Source organism: Miniopterus natalensis, chromosome X, assembly GCF_054644295.1.
Source record: "Miniopterus natalensis isolate mMinNat1 chromosome X, mMinNat1.hap1, whole genome shotgun sequence".
NCBI lineage: Eukaryota > Metazoa > Chordata > Mammalia > Chiroptera > Miniopteridae > Miniopterus > Miniopterus natalensis.
The window spans coordinates 67226544-67243322 of NC_142103.1; the positions used below are offsets into that span (position 1 = coordinate 67226544).

Consider the following 16779-nt stretch of genomic DNA (forward strand, 5'->3'; position numbering starts at 1 on the left):
AGCAGGAATTAGTTCATTGAATCTTTCTTCTCAGTCTCACCTCTGCTTTGGTCATTGAGGTTAATGGGTGTGGGTCCAGAAAAGGATTTATGCCCATCACCCATAAGAGATTTCTTTAGGACATCCTAATGGCTCTGCCTACAGCCTCCTAGGCCTTAAGTAGTTGGCTGCTCCCCCTGGTGTGTCTTACTGTGCTGGTTGTTACTGTGAATGCAAAGACTGCTTCTGCTGTAGGGCACCTTCCTTCTCTACACGTGTAAGACCTGGAAGTTTCTGAACTTGGCCTTCACTAGACACTACTGTAGTTTAGCTTTCATTCTTCAAGGTATGCAACCTTGTGGCGTATTGGGTAGGGTGAAAGTAGCCCCTCTGTGGGATACTCAGGCTAGCTGTCCCAGCCTTTCCTACCCACTAGCATTACATAAGCCCTGTGAAACCCCACGTGGCCCACCCTCCATCCCTCAGCCATCACACCTCCCTGATCTCCAAACACCCCCCATTGTTAACACCAAAACTGGCCACTTGTCAGCTGGAAGGGGCAGGCTGATTGCAGAGGGGTGGGCAGGCACCTCCCTCTCACCCCGGAGTCCAGCACTGAGCTCCTGGCAGGATATTATGACTCGGTCCCAGGTCCTTCTATGGCCAGCCGGTCTCTGCACGTGTGACTTCCCTGACCTGATGGCACCCTGGGTGCCCATGTCCCCATCGGGGAACGCAGGACCTCCAGTCCTGCCTGCTGTCCCTTCCCTTGGAGTACCAGGCCACAGTTGCCCCCCCAGCCCCGCCCCCCAGCAGACCCTTCTCTCAATTGCCCACAACAGAGATGAATCTCTGATTTAACATTCAATGAAATTTATTGAAGAGAAGCATTTACTCAAACCATTGAGGAAAGGAATGACAACACAGAGAGGAACTTTTAACAGGCTACTAGGAGATCATAGGTCAGGCCCCACTCTTAGGGTTTCAGATCAAGTGCCTCAGCTGTACTCCACACTGTGGCCCTCCCACCATAGTCCCCCTCCCTGAGGGTCCCTTGATTGGACTTTGCAGGACTATGGACCCTGGTGATGTCCACTCACTGCTGGGCTCCCCTCCATCTCTGGATGACATGCTGGGGCCTGGCCCTGCCCTATGGCCTGCACAGGACAGACACAGGACACTGGAAAACACAGCAGGGGACACTCCACCAAGCAGAGGAAACTGAGTCACAGAGAACAACTGGGTGGCACATCAGAGCAGTCCCCATGGAGCCTCCAGCAGCTGCCTTCTGTCCTGGTCCACTTCTTCCTCCCCGAGGTCACTGGGTGAGCGCCAGCTGCGCCCTCGTTAGTCCTTCTAGTCGTCTTCTGAAACTGGTCTCCGTGGTGGGGAACTGCTCAGAGAAGCACACACACATCTCCACAAGAACAAGCAGCGGTTGGCCTAAATCTACACCGAGAAAGCAGAGGTTGAGCTCACAACACTGGACGAGGGCCGGCAGAGCCTTGGCTGGCAGTGGGGTTCACAGCACGTGTTGGGGCTGAGAGGTGGCTGCCCCAGTAGGTAGGCGAGGACAGGCTCCAGATTCACACACACCTGGACGTTCTGCACAGGAATCATGGCTAGTGTGTGTGTGGGGAGGGAGTGATTACTTGACAGGTGGGGCACTATGGGCCCTACAGAGAAATAGGGTGGGGGGCTCCCAGTACAGGAGCAGCCTGCCCGAGGATGGAGAATGGACATCCCCACGCCTGGCACTGTTGATGTGGCCCCTAATGTCTCCCAGTTCCATGTGGGAGGCAGAAGTCTTCAGGTGCCCCTCATCTAGGCCTGGGAAGGCTGCTCAGGGGTGCTCCCAGGCTAGTTGCCCAAGTTGGCAGGGTTTGGGGCTGGGGTGGACTTGGCATTGGCAGCTGCTGAGTGGTGGTTTGCCAGGCCAGTCCCCGTTCTCCTGCCTGCTGTCTCCAGATCTCCAGTGGCCCTGCACAAACAAACAGAACAAAACACTGCCCCCCCATAACTTCCCCTCCTCCTGACCTCCCCATTCCTTCTCCTTCTCCTACTTCCATTCATCTTCTTCCTCTCCTTCTCCTCTACCTCTTCCACTTCCTACTCCTCTTCCTCCTCCTTCTCTCCTGCTCACCTCTGTTCTCTCCTCCTCACCTCCACCTCACCTCCTCCTACTCCTCCTAGTTATCTTCCTCCACTTCCTTCTCCTTTCCTCCTGCTCCTCCTGCTTTAGAACAAAAGTTTCCTGCACCCCCTCCCCCACCAAGACCAGCTGTGGGATACTAGCCCAAGTACCCAGCCCCCTGCCAGGCTGAGCCTGGGCTTTCTCCTAGGGCTCTTCTCCCCTGTTTTTGCTCTCTTTGCCCTCATAGCCCTTCCAGGCTGCAGGGGGAGGAACTGCCAGCAGGCTGGCGCTAGGCTCTCCTGGCTTCACTTGCGCAGGGGCTCAAGGGTGCTGCCTTCATGGGGCTCCCCTAGAGCAGTGTAGATAATCCTGAAGACGGGCTGAACCCTGCGGCCCCCCCTCCGGGGGGCCATCACTTCTCTGCCGCACAGCTCTTCCTCACCAATGCTGGCTTCTTCTGGCAGGGGTGGCTGTGGGGAAGGCTCCTCCAGGCCCCACGGGGCCTCAGGGCCTGTGGGCATTCTTAGCTCTGAGTCCACAGGTAGGCATTTGGGGTTGGCCAGATGATGGGGCTGATGCCAGAGTCCCCAGCTGTAACTCCTTCAGCCCCTGCCACGGTGGGGTCCCCACTCGTGGCTGGAGCACCCCATGTGCTGGATGTGCTGGTCCTCTGTTTGTGTCATTGGTATGTCTTCAGGGCCCTGTGCTTGCTTCTCCGTGAACAGAGTTTGGCCTTGTGGGTGCAGTACCTTTCAGCTGGTGGAGGATGAGGGGGCTTGGCCTGGCCCTGACTGCCCTGCCCCTCTGCCCCACTCAAGTCCTCTGCTGTTTGCGTGGAATGCCCCTTCCCATTTTTCCAATATTTCTTTTGTGTCCTCAGCCTTTAGTAAGAACTGCCCTGTTTTCCTGAGCCTATTTGGTCTTGGGCTTGGGATGGCTTTCGTTCCAAACCCAGTTGCTGTTTCCTGACTCAATTGCAGCCTGTCTCATCTGCTTTATCAAGGGACGGTTTGGAGCATTGCTGCACTGTGCCCTGATGTGGCCATATTCTCCACAACTATAGCAGAATGTGTGGTGTTTCCATTTTCCTAAACTTCGAGAACCAGCGCTTGGCACACCCCCTCTGCGGTGCTGGCCTCTGCCCCTCCTCTGCCGGGAACTTTGGGAAGCCCTGGCCTGTAGAGTGTTGCCAGGTCCGGGGAAAGATACTGCTCAGAAACCACTGGCTCTGGCAGAAGACCTGATGCCTGCTTCCAACCCATCCAGACTCTCCCTTGCAGGACCTATGGTGGCCTCCGACTCCTCCTCCTCACGCAGCAGCTTCACCAGTGCCAAGAAACCAGGAGCTTCCTTCGCTGTTTCATTAGCTTAAGCCTGTCTCGAAGTTTGTCGGTAAGGTTGGCCCCACTTAAGACTTGTTTCAGGCGAGTCTGATTCACATTCCTTTGTAATACCGCATTTTTTCCTATGGCTTTTTGGAGTAGGGGTTCCAACCGTAGTACAAAACTAGAGACTTTCTCTCCTGCCTCCTGATAGGCCTTACAAAACTTCACATGGGTGATTTTACGGCTCTCCACAGGTCCAAACACTTGTTGCAGGGCTGCCAGGCACTCCTCCACAGTTATGGCAGCGTTTTGGGCACGGAGCCCGCTGACCACCTGCAGAGCAGGCCCCCGCAAGCATTCCATCAACCTCTGCCTCTTTTCCCCCTCAGGTACCTGCCACGTCTGTAGCACCTCAGTGGTATTCTCAAGCCAGGCTTCAAAGGCCAACACCCCTGGGATAGACCCAGTGTTCCCAGAAAACACTCTTAGTTCTCGGTATAACATTTGTTCTAGCAGAGGTTGCACTACTGCCCCCAGGGTCTGGGCCCAAGTCCAGAAATCAGGTGATATGGCCACTCTGGGAGCAGGACAATTGATGTCTGCTCCAAGAACTCTGTTCATGTCTGACACAGTCCGCCTCTCCTCCTCTAAGAAACAGTTCAGTCTATTGAGAAATTCATCATCTGAGTTATGAGGTTTTACCACCACTTCCCAAGGCCCTCCCTTTCCTGGTATTTCCTTGGGGATCAAAGCATAGTCGATACCTTGGGCAAGCTCCAGGAGAAACGCTTGGGCATTCTCCTCCCCCCTAAACATCCTGCCAATGACTCTATACCTACTCAGGTGCCTGAGAGCCTCCTGAAGAGTCTCCTCAAACCCATCTTCATCACAGTCCTCAGGAATCCCCAGGACGAGAATGGACCTCTGGGTGTTCAGATGTTCCCCCCTGCACCAATCCTGCAACAGGGTCAGTGGCATGGCCCAATCTTTACGGTGTCTAATTTAGGGGGGAATGATCAATGCGTGATGCACAGAAATCTGGGCCAACTCCAGGGTGCCAGCAGATGGCCCAGGTCTCCACAGCCTGTGAATACGAATGGAGCCAGAGTGAGGTTAATGCTGAAACACACACACACACACACACACACACACACACACACACACACACACACACACACACACACACACACACTCCCAGCTACCCTTCCTCCCCAGGCAGCGCCTCTGCAGCCCAGGCTCAACCCTCACCCTCCAAAGGCCCATAGGGGCTGCAGTCTCCTCCCCACACTGCTTCCAGCCCCGGGAGCCTGCCGCAGTGCTGGTGGGGAGGGCAGAGGGCGGCGGCGTCTCCAGGGACCAAGCACGCCCTCCCTGAGTCTGGTACCTTCTCCTGGGGCCGGATCCTTCCTGATACAAGTCCCAGAATGAAGGATGCGGGGGTACGCGCAGCGGCAGTGGGGACGGACGCCTTTCTTTCCCTGGCTCTCTCTCATCTGTGTGTCTCCCTCTTCCTTTCCCTGTCCCTATCTCAGCGTGGAACGTGGGCCAGGGCTCTGGCGCCTGCTCGCCATAGCTCTCTGCAGTGCGCACTGGCGGCAGAGCATGGACTCTCGACGTCGCCCGGAAGACCGCCGGGCCATTGGCGAGCGCGGATCAAGCGGCGGGGCGGTCACCACAGCTGCGGGCTCCCAGGGATCTCGGTTGACGTCACCTGCTACTTCCCCCTCGCCCGAGGGGGTGCGAACACAGGTCGTGGCCCCTGGGGTCCGAAAGTCAGACCCTGGGGATCCAGCCCTGTCCCCCGCCCCTCTTGGAACATGCCCGTGGGGCACAAGGGTCACGTGGGGTTTGTCCGCCAGAGAGTGGCTGGACCTGCTGGAGGTGCGCCCCGCTGCGTTCAGGCCAGGGTGGGGGAGCCTCTGGGGCTTTTTCACCTGCTCTTCCCCCCCCTCCTTCTCCACACCCAGGACTGGTCCTGTCCCAAGACTAGGCGAGGAGCGCCTTGTCTAAGAGGTGCACTTGGTGCTATTTCATGGAGTAGATGCCACTCGCGCACATGCGCGCTCACACACACCATGCCAGGTGCTGCCCACACCTCACTTGAGGGCTGAGGACTGCAGGTCTCTTCCACTGAAAGTGCAGAATGAGCAAAGGTGATTCACTGCCCTGATGCCAGTGGCCAGCTCCAAAGAGGATGACCTAGTGTCGGGCTAGGCTGAGGTCTTCCCCATTTTGTGCACTGGAAGTCCAATGTCTGAAGAAACTACTTTCTCCAGACTAACCTCTTGGGTCTGCCTTTCTCTGTGGGCAGTGGGGTGTGAGTTGTGCTCTATCAGTAGGGTCCCAGGTGGCATCGGAAGGAGGGAGGGAGTGACTGCCCTTCAGGCAGGGGGCCCAGTGGTCTTCATGCTTTTCCTGCCTGCTCTGCCAACTACATTTATGCCTCCTATGGGTAAGCCACTCCCCAGCCACACAAGCGGTCAGGTCTTAAGCATCTGAATGTGAAACACCTGGTAATTAAACGTAGCCTTGCCCACCTAACTCTTGCAAAGTCTGTACATCCCCTGAGGCACATAAACTCCATCGTTGTAGACTCCTGGAGTATATTGGTAGTATTGGAAGTGGGGAGAAGTAAAGGAATTTGAAAGATATTTTAAAATAGAATAAATAGAATTTTGGTTTGGATTGAATTGGGTTTGGGGGTGTTAAGGGAGATAATATATGTAAATAGTATTAGCAGTCATTCACTTTTGCCTGGCTAAATGGTATTGTTCCTTGCAGCAGGGCTTTGGTCCATGCAGTCGGTCTATAGACCCATAATTGAATCAGGCTCTGTGGAGGCTGAGGTCTGGGTATCTCAGGCATTGCCCTAATTGAAGGTTCCCTGCTGGGCCCCACTCCTTCCTTGCTGGGGACTAGTGATTGGCTACCCTTCTCAGTAGTTTCCTGCATCCTTGCAACTTGATCCAGTACAGTGTCTTTGCTAAAGTCAGTGAGGGCAGCGCCTGTACTTGTCTGAGTTCCCTGCTCTCCGGTGCCTAGCCCAGTGCCTGATCCACGGAAAGCACTCCACCTTGAGCTGTAGCAGGAGTTAACCTTCACAATTCTCATTCTGCCCCCTACAGTCCTCAGGAGCACCATGTGCCGGTCCAGGACCCACACAGTCCCTATCCCTGCCCTGACACACACGACTGCCTGTGTGTTAGCAGACAGCTTGGCCACGAGAGCCCTCAGTCGGGTCGCTATGCACAGCTCATCACCGAGGTCTTTGTCCTCGAGGTTCTTGCAGCTGACTCAGCTGCTTCTGCGTCTTTGCCGCCACCGGTGGAGAGGGGGCGCCGGCCTAGACCCCGCCTGCTCCTGGGCCCTGGACTACAACTCCCAGGATCCTTCAGGAGGACTCTAGCTTCCGTGTGTCCCTTGTGGGCAATGGTGGCTAACACCCCTTCCCAAGGAGTGCAAGACCCGGAGACTGCAACCCTGGAAACGCTACCGATGGCTGGAGAGGAGTTTGGGAGGCAGTGGGGGTGCAGCTGGCGGGCTTGGCGCTGGAAGCATGTGCCACATGGGCTGGTGGCAGGCTTGGCCTCCATCCTGAACCACTGTCTATTGAAGGCTGCAGATTTGCCCTCTTCCTTGCCGTCGAGTGACAGGCTGCGGATCAGGCCGATGTGCCACGTGTGACTGCTGAAGGAGAGCTTGTTGGTGGAGATCCATGAGGCTGGGCGTTGGAGGTAAGCTGTGCATGGACGAACTGCACTCTCCGCAGTCATGGCAGGTACCCTGATGTCCCTGAGGCTGTGGCGGAAGAAGGAGCCGGTCAGCCCTTTCCTAGGAGGATGAAGGAGGAAACCTTTGCGTTGGGGCGGAGGACTGCCAGGCTGGATGGTTGAGGGAAATAAGGCATCCATTGCCTTGGAGATGTCAAGACGACATGGGGTGGTGTACCAGGCAGTATTTCCTGGGGGCAGCGCTGTCCAATGGAAACAGAATGCAAGATAGCTACATGTATGCTTTTCAAATCTTATAGTAACCATATTTAGAATTTTTTTAAAAATTGGTAAAATTAATCGATGTGTTTTATTTAATCCAACATATGTAAAAGTATTATCATTTCAACATGTGATCAATATAAGAAGTTATCAATGAGATATTTTACTTTTTTTTTCTCACTAACTCTTAAAAATCCGGTGTGTATTTGACCATATACATCTCAACACAGAATCACATTCAAGTGCTCATCACCACAATGGCTCCATAGCTGCCCTTCTGAACAGCCCAGCCCCATGGTGTTCTCTTGGCTGCTTCCTTCATGGGGCTGGATATAGAGGAGTAGCTCAGATATCACCTACAACCTGGTGAAAATTTCGTCTTGCCTAGATTTCTGCTACACCTGTTTTCAATCATTCCTTTCATTCTGGCTTCCACTTAGCAAAGCCCTGCTATGTTTCTTATCTAATTTTGAACTCCAGTGCCTGTGAGGCAGATAGGACAGGTGATAGTGCCATTTCACAAGTGAGGAGTACTCAATCAGTGTGGACATTTTTAGCTTAGTAGTGTGCTTGCTTCATAGAATCTCTCACGGTTTCTTCCTCCTCCCCCAGCACTACCTCCCAGGACTCTGCTCTTCCCCAAAAAGGATGACCCAGAAGAAGAGGGCAGTGTTGATGGGCTCCTGACAGTCTGTTCAGAAGTGAGTTGGGATTCTTGTTCCTCTCTGAAAAGCTCCCTCAACTCTTATAGAGGGAATGCATCATCCTCCCTGTCCTGGACTGGCTCTGCTGAGCTTCAAACTTCTCACAAATTGCCCAGCTCGGAAAAAGACAGAACCCATAGAACACCCTTCTATAACATCCTCCTCTCCACCCACCATTTAATTATTCATTACACATCTGAGACCTGCTCTGTGCCTCAAAGCTCTCTTTTACGCCAAGTGTGAGAGCCAGTCCTGTCCATCAAGGAACTTAGGGTGTGTTGGAGAGAGAGAGCAGGACAAGACCTGATCATGAAATGCTGAAATAACAAGAAACTGCCTGATTAACTGCCCACATCAGGAGTTTGAACAGGGAATACTATGGGAAACAAAACAAGGAGAAATTTAAGTTCCATTTGGAGACTTAAAAATGATAGCAGAGGATTTCTAGACTATAGGAGAGTAAGAAAAAAGCTCAGGGACAGAAATGAACACAGTTTTTTCAAGAACTAGTCAGAAGACAGGCTACAGTAGAAGGTGTGTCAGGGCAGAAGTCAAGATTTATGTATAAGAATAATCCAGAATGGTGTCTACAATATATTTTTTAATTATTGTGATAAAATATGTAACATAAAATTTACCATCTTAATCATTTTAAGTGTCCATTTCAGTGGCATTTAGTACATTCACATTGTTGTGCAGCCATCACCACCATCCATCTCCAGAACTTTTTCATCTTCCTAAAGTAAAACTCTGTCCCCATGAAACACAATTTCCCCATTCCCCCTTCCTTCAGCCCTTGGCAACCACCATTTGACTATCTTGACTTTTCTCTAATAAGTGGAGTATAGATTATTTGACCTTTTGTGTCTGGCTTCTTTTACTTAGCATAATGTCCTCAAGGTTGATGTCTATACTCTTGGCAATCAGTTTCACTGGACCTAATTGGGAAGCAGGCAAAAGTTTAGGATGAAGATTGCTCTGTCACAAGCATTATTTTAGGGCAAGCCTACAAGATGTGTGGAGAAGGGAAGACCCAGCGTGTCCTGATTTTTTTTTTTTTTTTTTAACTTGGAAGTCTGTCAGAATTACAGTCCTTGTGTTACTTAAGCGAGAAGCCATTAGTTGGCCTCAGGAAACCCTCCAAGAATCTGTAGTTTTACACTTAGGAAGGGTTTTAAAGATCAAATTTACTGCATCTTGCCAATGTGTAAAAGAAAAAAAAGGTCCAAAGGTCCCCACTTTTTCCTGGTCAGTTAGCTCAGGTAGTGATTCTTGCATTATTACTGGAGGGTTTCCCATGGCTCACTAAATGGGTATAGCCTGGTCAGGCCTGTGCAGAGACCCAGAGGAGATGGCTGGCTGGTCTTTGTCCCAGCTAGTTGTTTTCACCGGGTGCAAGAAAACAGGCAAAAGAGAGCTTAGTCTCTTATTGTTGTATTAGCCACAATAAAGAAGGTGTTTATTTCCTGTGATTTTAGGTCAGTTTTCAAATTAAGAAATTTAGGTTAGTTTTCAAAGTTAGCAAACATTAAAAAAAAAATCACATTGCATGTAAATGCAGATCTACAAATCTAACAATATCAGTGCAACTCTTCAAGACCAGGGAAGTGGATTTAGAGCACAAAATAAATAAGTAGATTTCAACTTTTGTTTATCTCCCTTTCTTGTGTTAGGGATATGAATTGGCTCAAGGTTTTCAGAGACTTTGAAATGTAAATAAGATGATTGGTGTCCATAATTTAGGCTTACTTTTTATTTTTTTAAATATGTTTTTATTGATTTTAGAGAGAGAGGAAGGGAGAGGGAGAGAGAGAGAGAGAGACAGACATCAATGTGAGAGAGAAACATTGATTGACTGCTTCCTGTAGGTGCCCGGACCAGGATCGAACCCGAAACCTAGGCATGTGCCCTGAACAGGAATTGAACTAGTGACCTTTTGGTGCACAGGATGATGCCAAACCAACTGAGCCACCAGCCAGAGCTAAGGTTATTTTATAAAACACATACCATCTTTTATTTTTAGAAGGGAGTAATATGATATGTACTGAATAAACTAATTTTTATCTTGGCTGCATAAAAAACAAATTACAACATGGACTTACATGCATATGGCAGGTTTGGTTTAAATTTTTTTTTATAAAAGCAATAGAAACCTTTATGTCAAAGTTGTTTTAAAAATTCAGTGTTTAAATTTCCTGTATTCATTTGTATTCCTTGCAGATTTAATCATGCGTTGGTTTTTCTTTGTAATAAGACTATCATTTAATTTAATTTCCAATTGTATTTGACTATAAGTGGCAGTAGAAAAGTCTTTTAATTTGAAAATCTCTATTCGAAATATTCAGCCCGGCCGGGCGTGGTTCAGCGGTTGAGCGTCAACCTAGGATCCAGGCGATCGGGGTTCAATTCCCGGTCAAGGCACATGCCCGGGTTGCGGGCTCGATCAATGACTCTCTCATCATTGATGTTTCTGTATCTCTCTCTCCATCTCCTTTCCTCTCTCTGAAATCAATAGATATATTTTTAAAAAGAAAAGAAATATTCATATGTTTTATTACATTTTTGCTTTTAATGTCCTAGCAAATTTATGTTTTCCTGAAGAAACTGCTTTTTTATTGAGATATTGTATTTATTCTTATTTTATTTATTTGTGTTTGCTTTCCTTTTCTATTAATTTTAACAAAAGGACAACTAGCCCGGCCGAGTGTGGCTCAGCGGTTGAGTGTCGACCTAGGATCCAGGCGATCGGGGTTCAATTCCTGGTCAGGGCACATGCCCGGGTTGAGAGCTTGATCAATGGCTCTCTCATCATTGATGTTTCTATCTCTCTCTCTCTCTCCCTCTCCTTTCCTCTCTCTGAAATCAATAAAGATATATTTAAAAAGAAAAGAAAAGAAAAGAAAAGAAAAGAAAAGAAAAGAAAAGAAAAGAAAAGAAAAGAAAAGAAAAGAAAAGAAAAGAAAAGAAAAGAAAAGAAAAGGACAACTAAATAGGTGATGTACTTGGGTTGGAATCTAGTATAGAATGAAGATTTTTTTCTAAGTCAATGATTTTTGTGCCTTGAGGGAATCTTACATATTTATTGCATGAATGTATCTTCCTAAGCTTTTTTTTTTGTAGTTTAGTAACTCAATTATTATCAGATAATTAAAATTTTTAATTTTAAAAAATGTGTTACTTCCTAGTTAAACAATAACTTCTTTGAGGATAACTTTTTGTTCTTTCTGGACTTCTTCGAAGCTTAGGAGACTATAGACCCTTTGACTACATTACAATCTTTTAAAATGTATTTTTGATTTTCTAATGAGGCTGATTTTTAGTTTGACAGTCTTTTATAGGATTTTCTTTGAAAAAATTATTTAGGAAAATATTTACAAAAACATAAATTCTCAAGAATCACCTAGCAGTTATAATTTAGTGCTCTTCTAACTTTTTAAAAATTATCATTGACATACAATATTATATTAGTTTCAGGTGTACAATGTAGTGATTCAACATTTATAAATCTCATGAAATGATCACCACAATAAGTCTAGTAACCATCTGTACTTCTTCATCCCTTTTCCATCTATCCCTCTACTTCCCTCCCCTCTGGCAATCCCTTTGTTCTCTGTATCTATGAGTTTGTTTCTGTTTCTTTTTTTTTTCTTTTTTTTAAATTTTATTTTAAACAAAAATAAAAATTATAAAAAAAAAAATATTACAGATGTCCCTTTTTCTCCCCAATGACCCGTTCCACCCCATCCCTTCCCCCTCCCTAGTCCCTCTCCCCACCATTGTCCGTGTCCTTGGGTTGTGCATATATGCGTATAAATTCTTTGGTTACTCTCTCCCCCTCCACCCAACCGCCCTCCTCCATCCCTCTGACATTCATCAGTCTGATCCATGCTTCCATGTCATTGAACTTATTCTGTTCATCAGTTTATTAAGTTCTTTAGATTCCACGTATAAGCGAGATCATGTGATATTTGTCTTTCGCTGCCTGGCTTATTTCACTTAGCATAATATTCTCCAGGTCCATCCATACTGTCCCAAAGGGTATGAGATTCTTCTTCTTTACAGCTGCGTAGTATTCCATGGTGTAAATGTCCCACAGCTTTTTTATCCACGCATCTGCTGATGGGCACTTGGGCTGTTTCCAGATCTTAGCTATTGTAAACTGTGCTGCTATGAACATCGGGGTACATATATCCTTTCTGATGAATGTTTCAGGATTCTTAGAGTATATTCCTAGGAGTGGAATCACTGGGTCAAACGGCAGTTACATTTCTAATTTTTTGAGGAACTTCCATACTCTTTTCCATAGTGGTTGCCCCAGTCTGCATTCCCACCAGCAGTGTCCTAGGGTTCCCCTTTCTCCACACCCTCGCCAGCACATGTCGTTTGTTGATTTGTTGATGGCAGCCATTCTGACAGGTGTGAAGTGATACCTCATTGTGGTTTTAATTTGCATCTATCTGATGATTAGCAACATTGAGCATTTTCTCATGTGTCTCTTGGCCATCTGTATGTCCTCTTTGGAGAACTGTCTATTTAAGTCCTTTGCCCATTTCTTAATTGGGTTGTTTGTCTTCCTCTTGCTGAGTGCTATGAGTTCTTTGTACACTTTGGAAATTAGCCCCTTATCAGATTCATCCTTGGCAAATATGTTTGTGTCATTTGTTTGTTTCGTTTTTTAGATTCCACATATAAGTGAAATCATATGGTGTTTGTCTTTCTCTGTCCAACTTATTTTACTTAGCATAATACCCCCTAGGTCCATCCATGTTGTTGCAAATGACAAAATTTCATTCTTTTTTATCATTGAGTAATATTTCATTGTATATATGCACCATTTCTTCTTTATCCATTCATCTATCAATGGACACTTAGGTTGCTTCCATATCTTGGCTATTGTAAGTAATGCTGCAATGAACATAGGGATTTCAAATTCATGTTTTCAATTTCTTCAGATAAATACCCAGAAGAGAGATTGCTGGATTGTATGAAAACTTTATTTTTAATTTTTTGAGGAGCTGCCATACTGTTTTCCATAGTGGCTGCACCAATTTTCAGTCCCATCAACAATTCGTGAGGGTTCCCTTTTCTCCACATCCTTGCCAACACTGTTGTTTGTTGCTTTATTGATGGTAGCCATTCTGGCAGGTGTGAGATAATGCCTCATTATGGTTTTAATTTGCATCTGATGATTAGTGACATTTAGCATCTTTTCATATGTCCGTTGGATCATCTGTATGTCCCTTTTGGAGAAATATCTATTCAGGAACTCTGCCCACTTTTTAATTAGATTTTTTTGATGTTAAGTTGTATGAGATTCTTATATATTTTGGATATTAATCCCGTATCAGATGTATCATTGGAGAATATCTTCTCCCATTAGGTAGGTTGCCTTTTCATTTTGTTGATGGTTTCCTTCGCTGTGCAAAAACTCTTTAGTTTGATATAGTCTTATTTGTTTATTTTTTCTTTTGTTTACCTTGTCTGAGGAGACATATCCAAAAAGATATTGCTAAGAGTGATATCAAAGAGTCGACTGCCTATGATTTCTTTTAGGAGTTTTATGGTTTCAGGTCTTACATTTGGAGCCTTTAATCCATTTTTTGTATACAGTGTAAGAGAGTGGTCCAATTTCATTCTTTTGCATGTGAATATCCAGTTTTCCCAACACATTTATTGAAGAGACTGTTTTTTCCTCATTGTATATTCTCACCTCCTTTGTCATAGATTAATTGATCATAGGCTTATTTATTAAACATGATTTATACACCTGAGAAAGAGAAGCAGCTTAAAGGAATTAGCTTTTTCTTTTACAGATAGGAGAGTAAGTCAGAGCATAAACCTCTTTAGTCTTTATTGTCACCATTATATAAAATTGTGTTGTCAATTGCATTTGGAATGTGATGGAAAATTTGACAGTGTAGTGTAAATATGTTAGCCAGTATCAACCTTGCAGCACCATCCTTAGTCTTTCCTCTTGGGGATTGGTTTGTTCAGTCTTTCTTATTGGCTTTTCTGGGCACAGAGACTGAGAGCTGCTCTGTTTGCTTGTGGGGTACTGGGTTTGCCAAACCCTGGCCCACTTGTTCATCTACCTTGTCGGCCCCTGTAGAAATGCCTGGGACTCAACAGTGCAGCCTCTAACAAAGTGAACTCCTCGAATCTCCACTTTGAAGACTCTCTTTCCTCTGGGAACAGCAACATCCAGATCTCTCCTGCTCTGTTGCCAGGGGCATCAACCCTGCAGTGACTCAGCTGTCTAATTTAAGATCCCTGGCCTTTGGCTGCTCCTCAGGGAACTGTACATATATTTTCATTCTCTTATTTGTAAAAAAAAAAATTGCTTACAGAGTTTAATGATTTTTTTTTTGTATTTCCAGATCTTCCTATATTGTATTTTAAACTCTTGCTTTTATTATTTTATATTTTAAAAAATTACTTTTAAAATTATAACAATCATCTTTTGAGACTTTTAACAAACTGGCTTTTAGATCACATTAGTGGATATGGGGGGCAGCTAAGAATCCATCAAACCAATTGTTTTAATACTACTATAACAATATTTTTAAAAACTAACAGAAATCATCACAATAGGACCCATGATCTTACTGTCTAATGTGATCATCTTGCATTTGCCTATATTCTTTTTCAGGATTCTCATAAGTATACACAGCCACTTGTTAGCTCTGCTACTTACAAGCTGGGTGCTAGGCAAGTTCTAGAACCACTCTGTATTTCCATTGCGAAAGGACATAATAAGAGATATGTACCTTACAGGGTAGTTGTGAAGATTTGTTTCATGGCCTACTATATGTAAACTTCTGACCACAGTGCCTAGCATGTGTAGTCTGTCGACAAATATTATTTTCTTGCCTGCCTCCCATCATCCTCAGAAACTTCTACTATTCCCGACGGAATAACAGGTTCCTTAGGAGTTCACTACTTCCCCACCTGCAAGAATGTGGCCCTAGACCTGGTAAGTATGCAGCAGAAATGGTGTGTTCTCAAGTACCAGCCACGTAGGTGGCAGTTCCAGGCACCAAATAGGGTCAGATTTTCTGTTGTCCAGGAATTACCTGACTTCCTTCCATTTGCCTGTACTCCCAGAGCCAGCCCTTCTGGTCTCTGATTCTCTTTTTATAGACAGCAGTCTTGGTCATCTATCTGGAGCACATGCTCTTTGTAGCTGTTGTGCCGAAGTTCAGGCCATTCCCTCCTATTGTTTACTCAAGGCTCTTTTCTGCCATAGGGCTTCTGTGGTAAATCTAGCCCACTCTGCTCTTTCCTTTGAAAAATTGTCCTGAAAGCAGATTCTTTACCTTTTAAAGCCTTGCTATCATTTGGTACATTATTGCTTGCTGTTTTTTTAATTATTAAAAATATGTTATAGCAACACTAACATATTTCTTCTTGTAAGAAAAAAAGAAATTTCATAACTATTACTCAACAAGACATTTCAAATTTGTGTAATTCCTTCTAGTCTTTTCCATTTACATATCTATTTTGTCATCATATCTCCTTTATTACTTATGCATGTAATTATGAAGTTATAAATGTTTTAAATCCCCAAGGAGATGGTGGGGGTATTTTTAGGATCAGATGGTAATTGCCTTTGAACTTGAATGTGTTCAAAAGCAAGTACAAAAGCATTGGAGACATAAAAGAACATAATGCATTCAGGGAGCAGTAAAAAGGACACTCTTCCCACATCATGGGGTGTACATGAGCAGGAGTAGGAGGAGATGAGGCCAGACAGGTAGATTGGGTCCAGGTTGGGAAAGGTCTAGAATATCACTTGAAGGAATGTGGTTTCATCCTAGAAGGAGTGCTTGCAGAGGATTTTAAAAAGAAGCTTGCCATGCTTAAGTTTGCATTTCAGAACAGCCACCCTAGTATAGACAATGAAACAGTAGAGCATGAGATTAAAGGTGGCAGGAAGACCAATTATGAGACTAGTTGCAGTAATCCAGCAGAAGGCCATAGCACTGGGGATGCATTACTGCAAAGCAATGGGAGTTGAAGGGGCTTGAGTCCCAGCTGTGGGGACTACTGGTGCTATGAGCCAAAGGTATGAAGCATTCCATGCAAGTCTCATGCTCTCTTAAAGAATATGTGTCTCCTATAAAGCCACTCTCATTTACCCAGCATTCCCACCCTGACCCCCACCCTTACCTCTCTCCCTTTGTTGTTGTTCCAGCAGGCTGTATGCTCTCTACAGTAAAACTAATCATTTTACTTTGTACTCAGGGCTTTCATTCTCAAACAGTTTTGATCATTTGCCTGGCAAACATACATGAAGCAGGCAGAGAGCTGGGGATGGAGGGGATTAGATTTAGGAGTGCTCAGCACATACTGAGGAGCAAATCAAGCCAGTTATTTGTTGCCAAGAGAAGATGCCATTCCCACCATTCCCAGCACATAGGGGCTCATTGGAATATGCTTTCTTTTCTTCTTAATAAAATGACTTTCTTCTCAAGAGCAGAGATGTGTCTATTCCTTTTTATAGCTCTCATGGAGTAAAACATTCATCTAGATGCTGAGCACATACTATGGTGCTCAATAGGCATCTGACTTAGAGCAGTACAGACCTTGAACACTGTTGGACCACTTCTCATCTATCTTCTCCTCCTACTGCAGCCAACTGCAGT

General features: G+C 46.0%; 1 protein-coding gene across 1 annotated transcript; it reads right to left on the reverse strand.

The window, feature by feature from the left end:
- Positions 1-3025: 3025 nt before the first annotated feature.
- On the reverse strand, positions 3026-4416 carry PNMA3 (PNMA family member 3). The gene is given in 2 exon segments (XM_087813537.1): positions 3026-3459; positions 3462-4416. Coding segments are annotated over 2 exon segments (1389 nt in total).
- Between the last annotated feature and the right edge of the window lie 12363 nt (positions 4417-16779).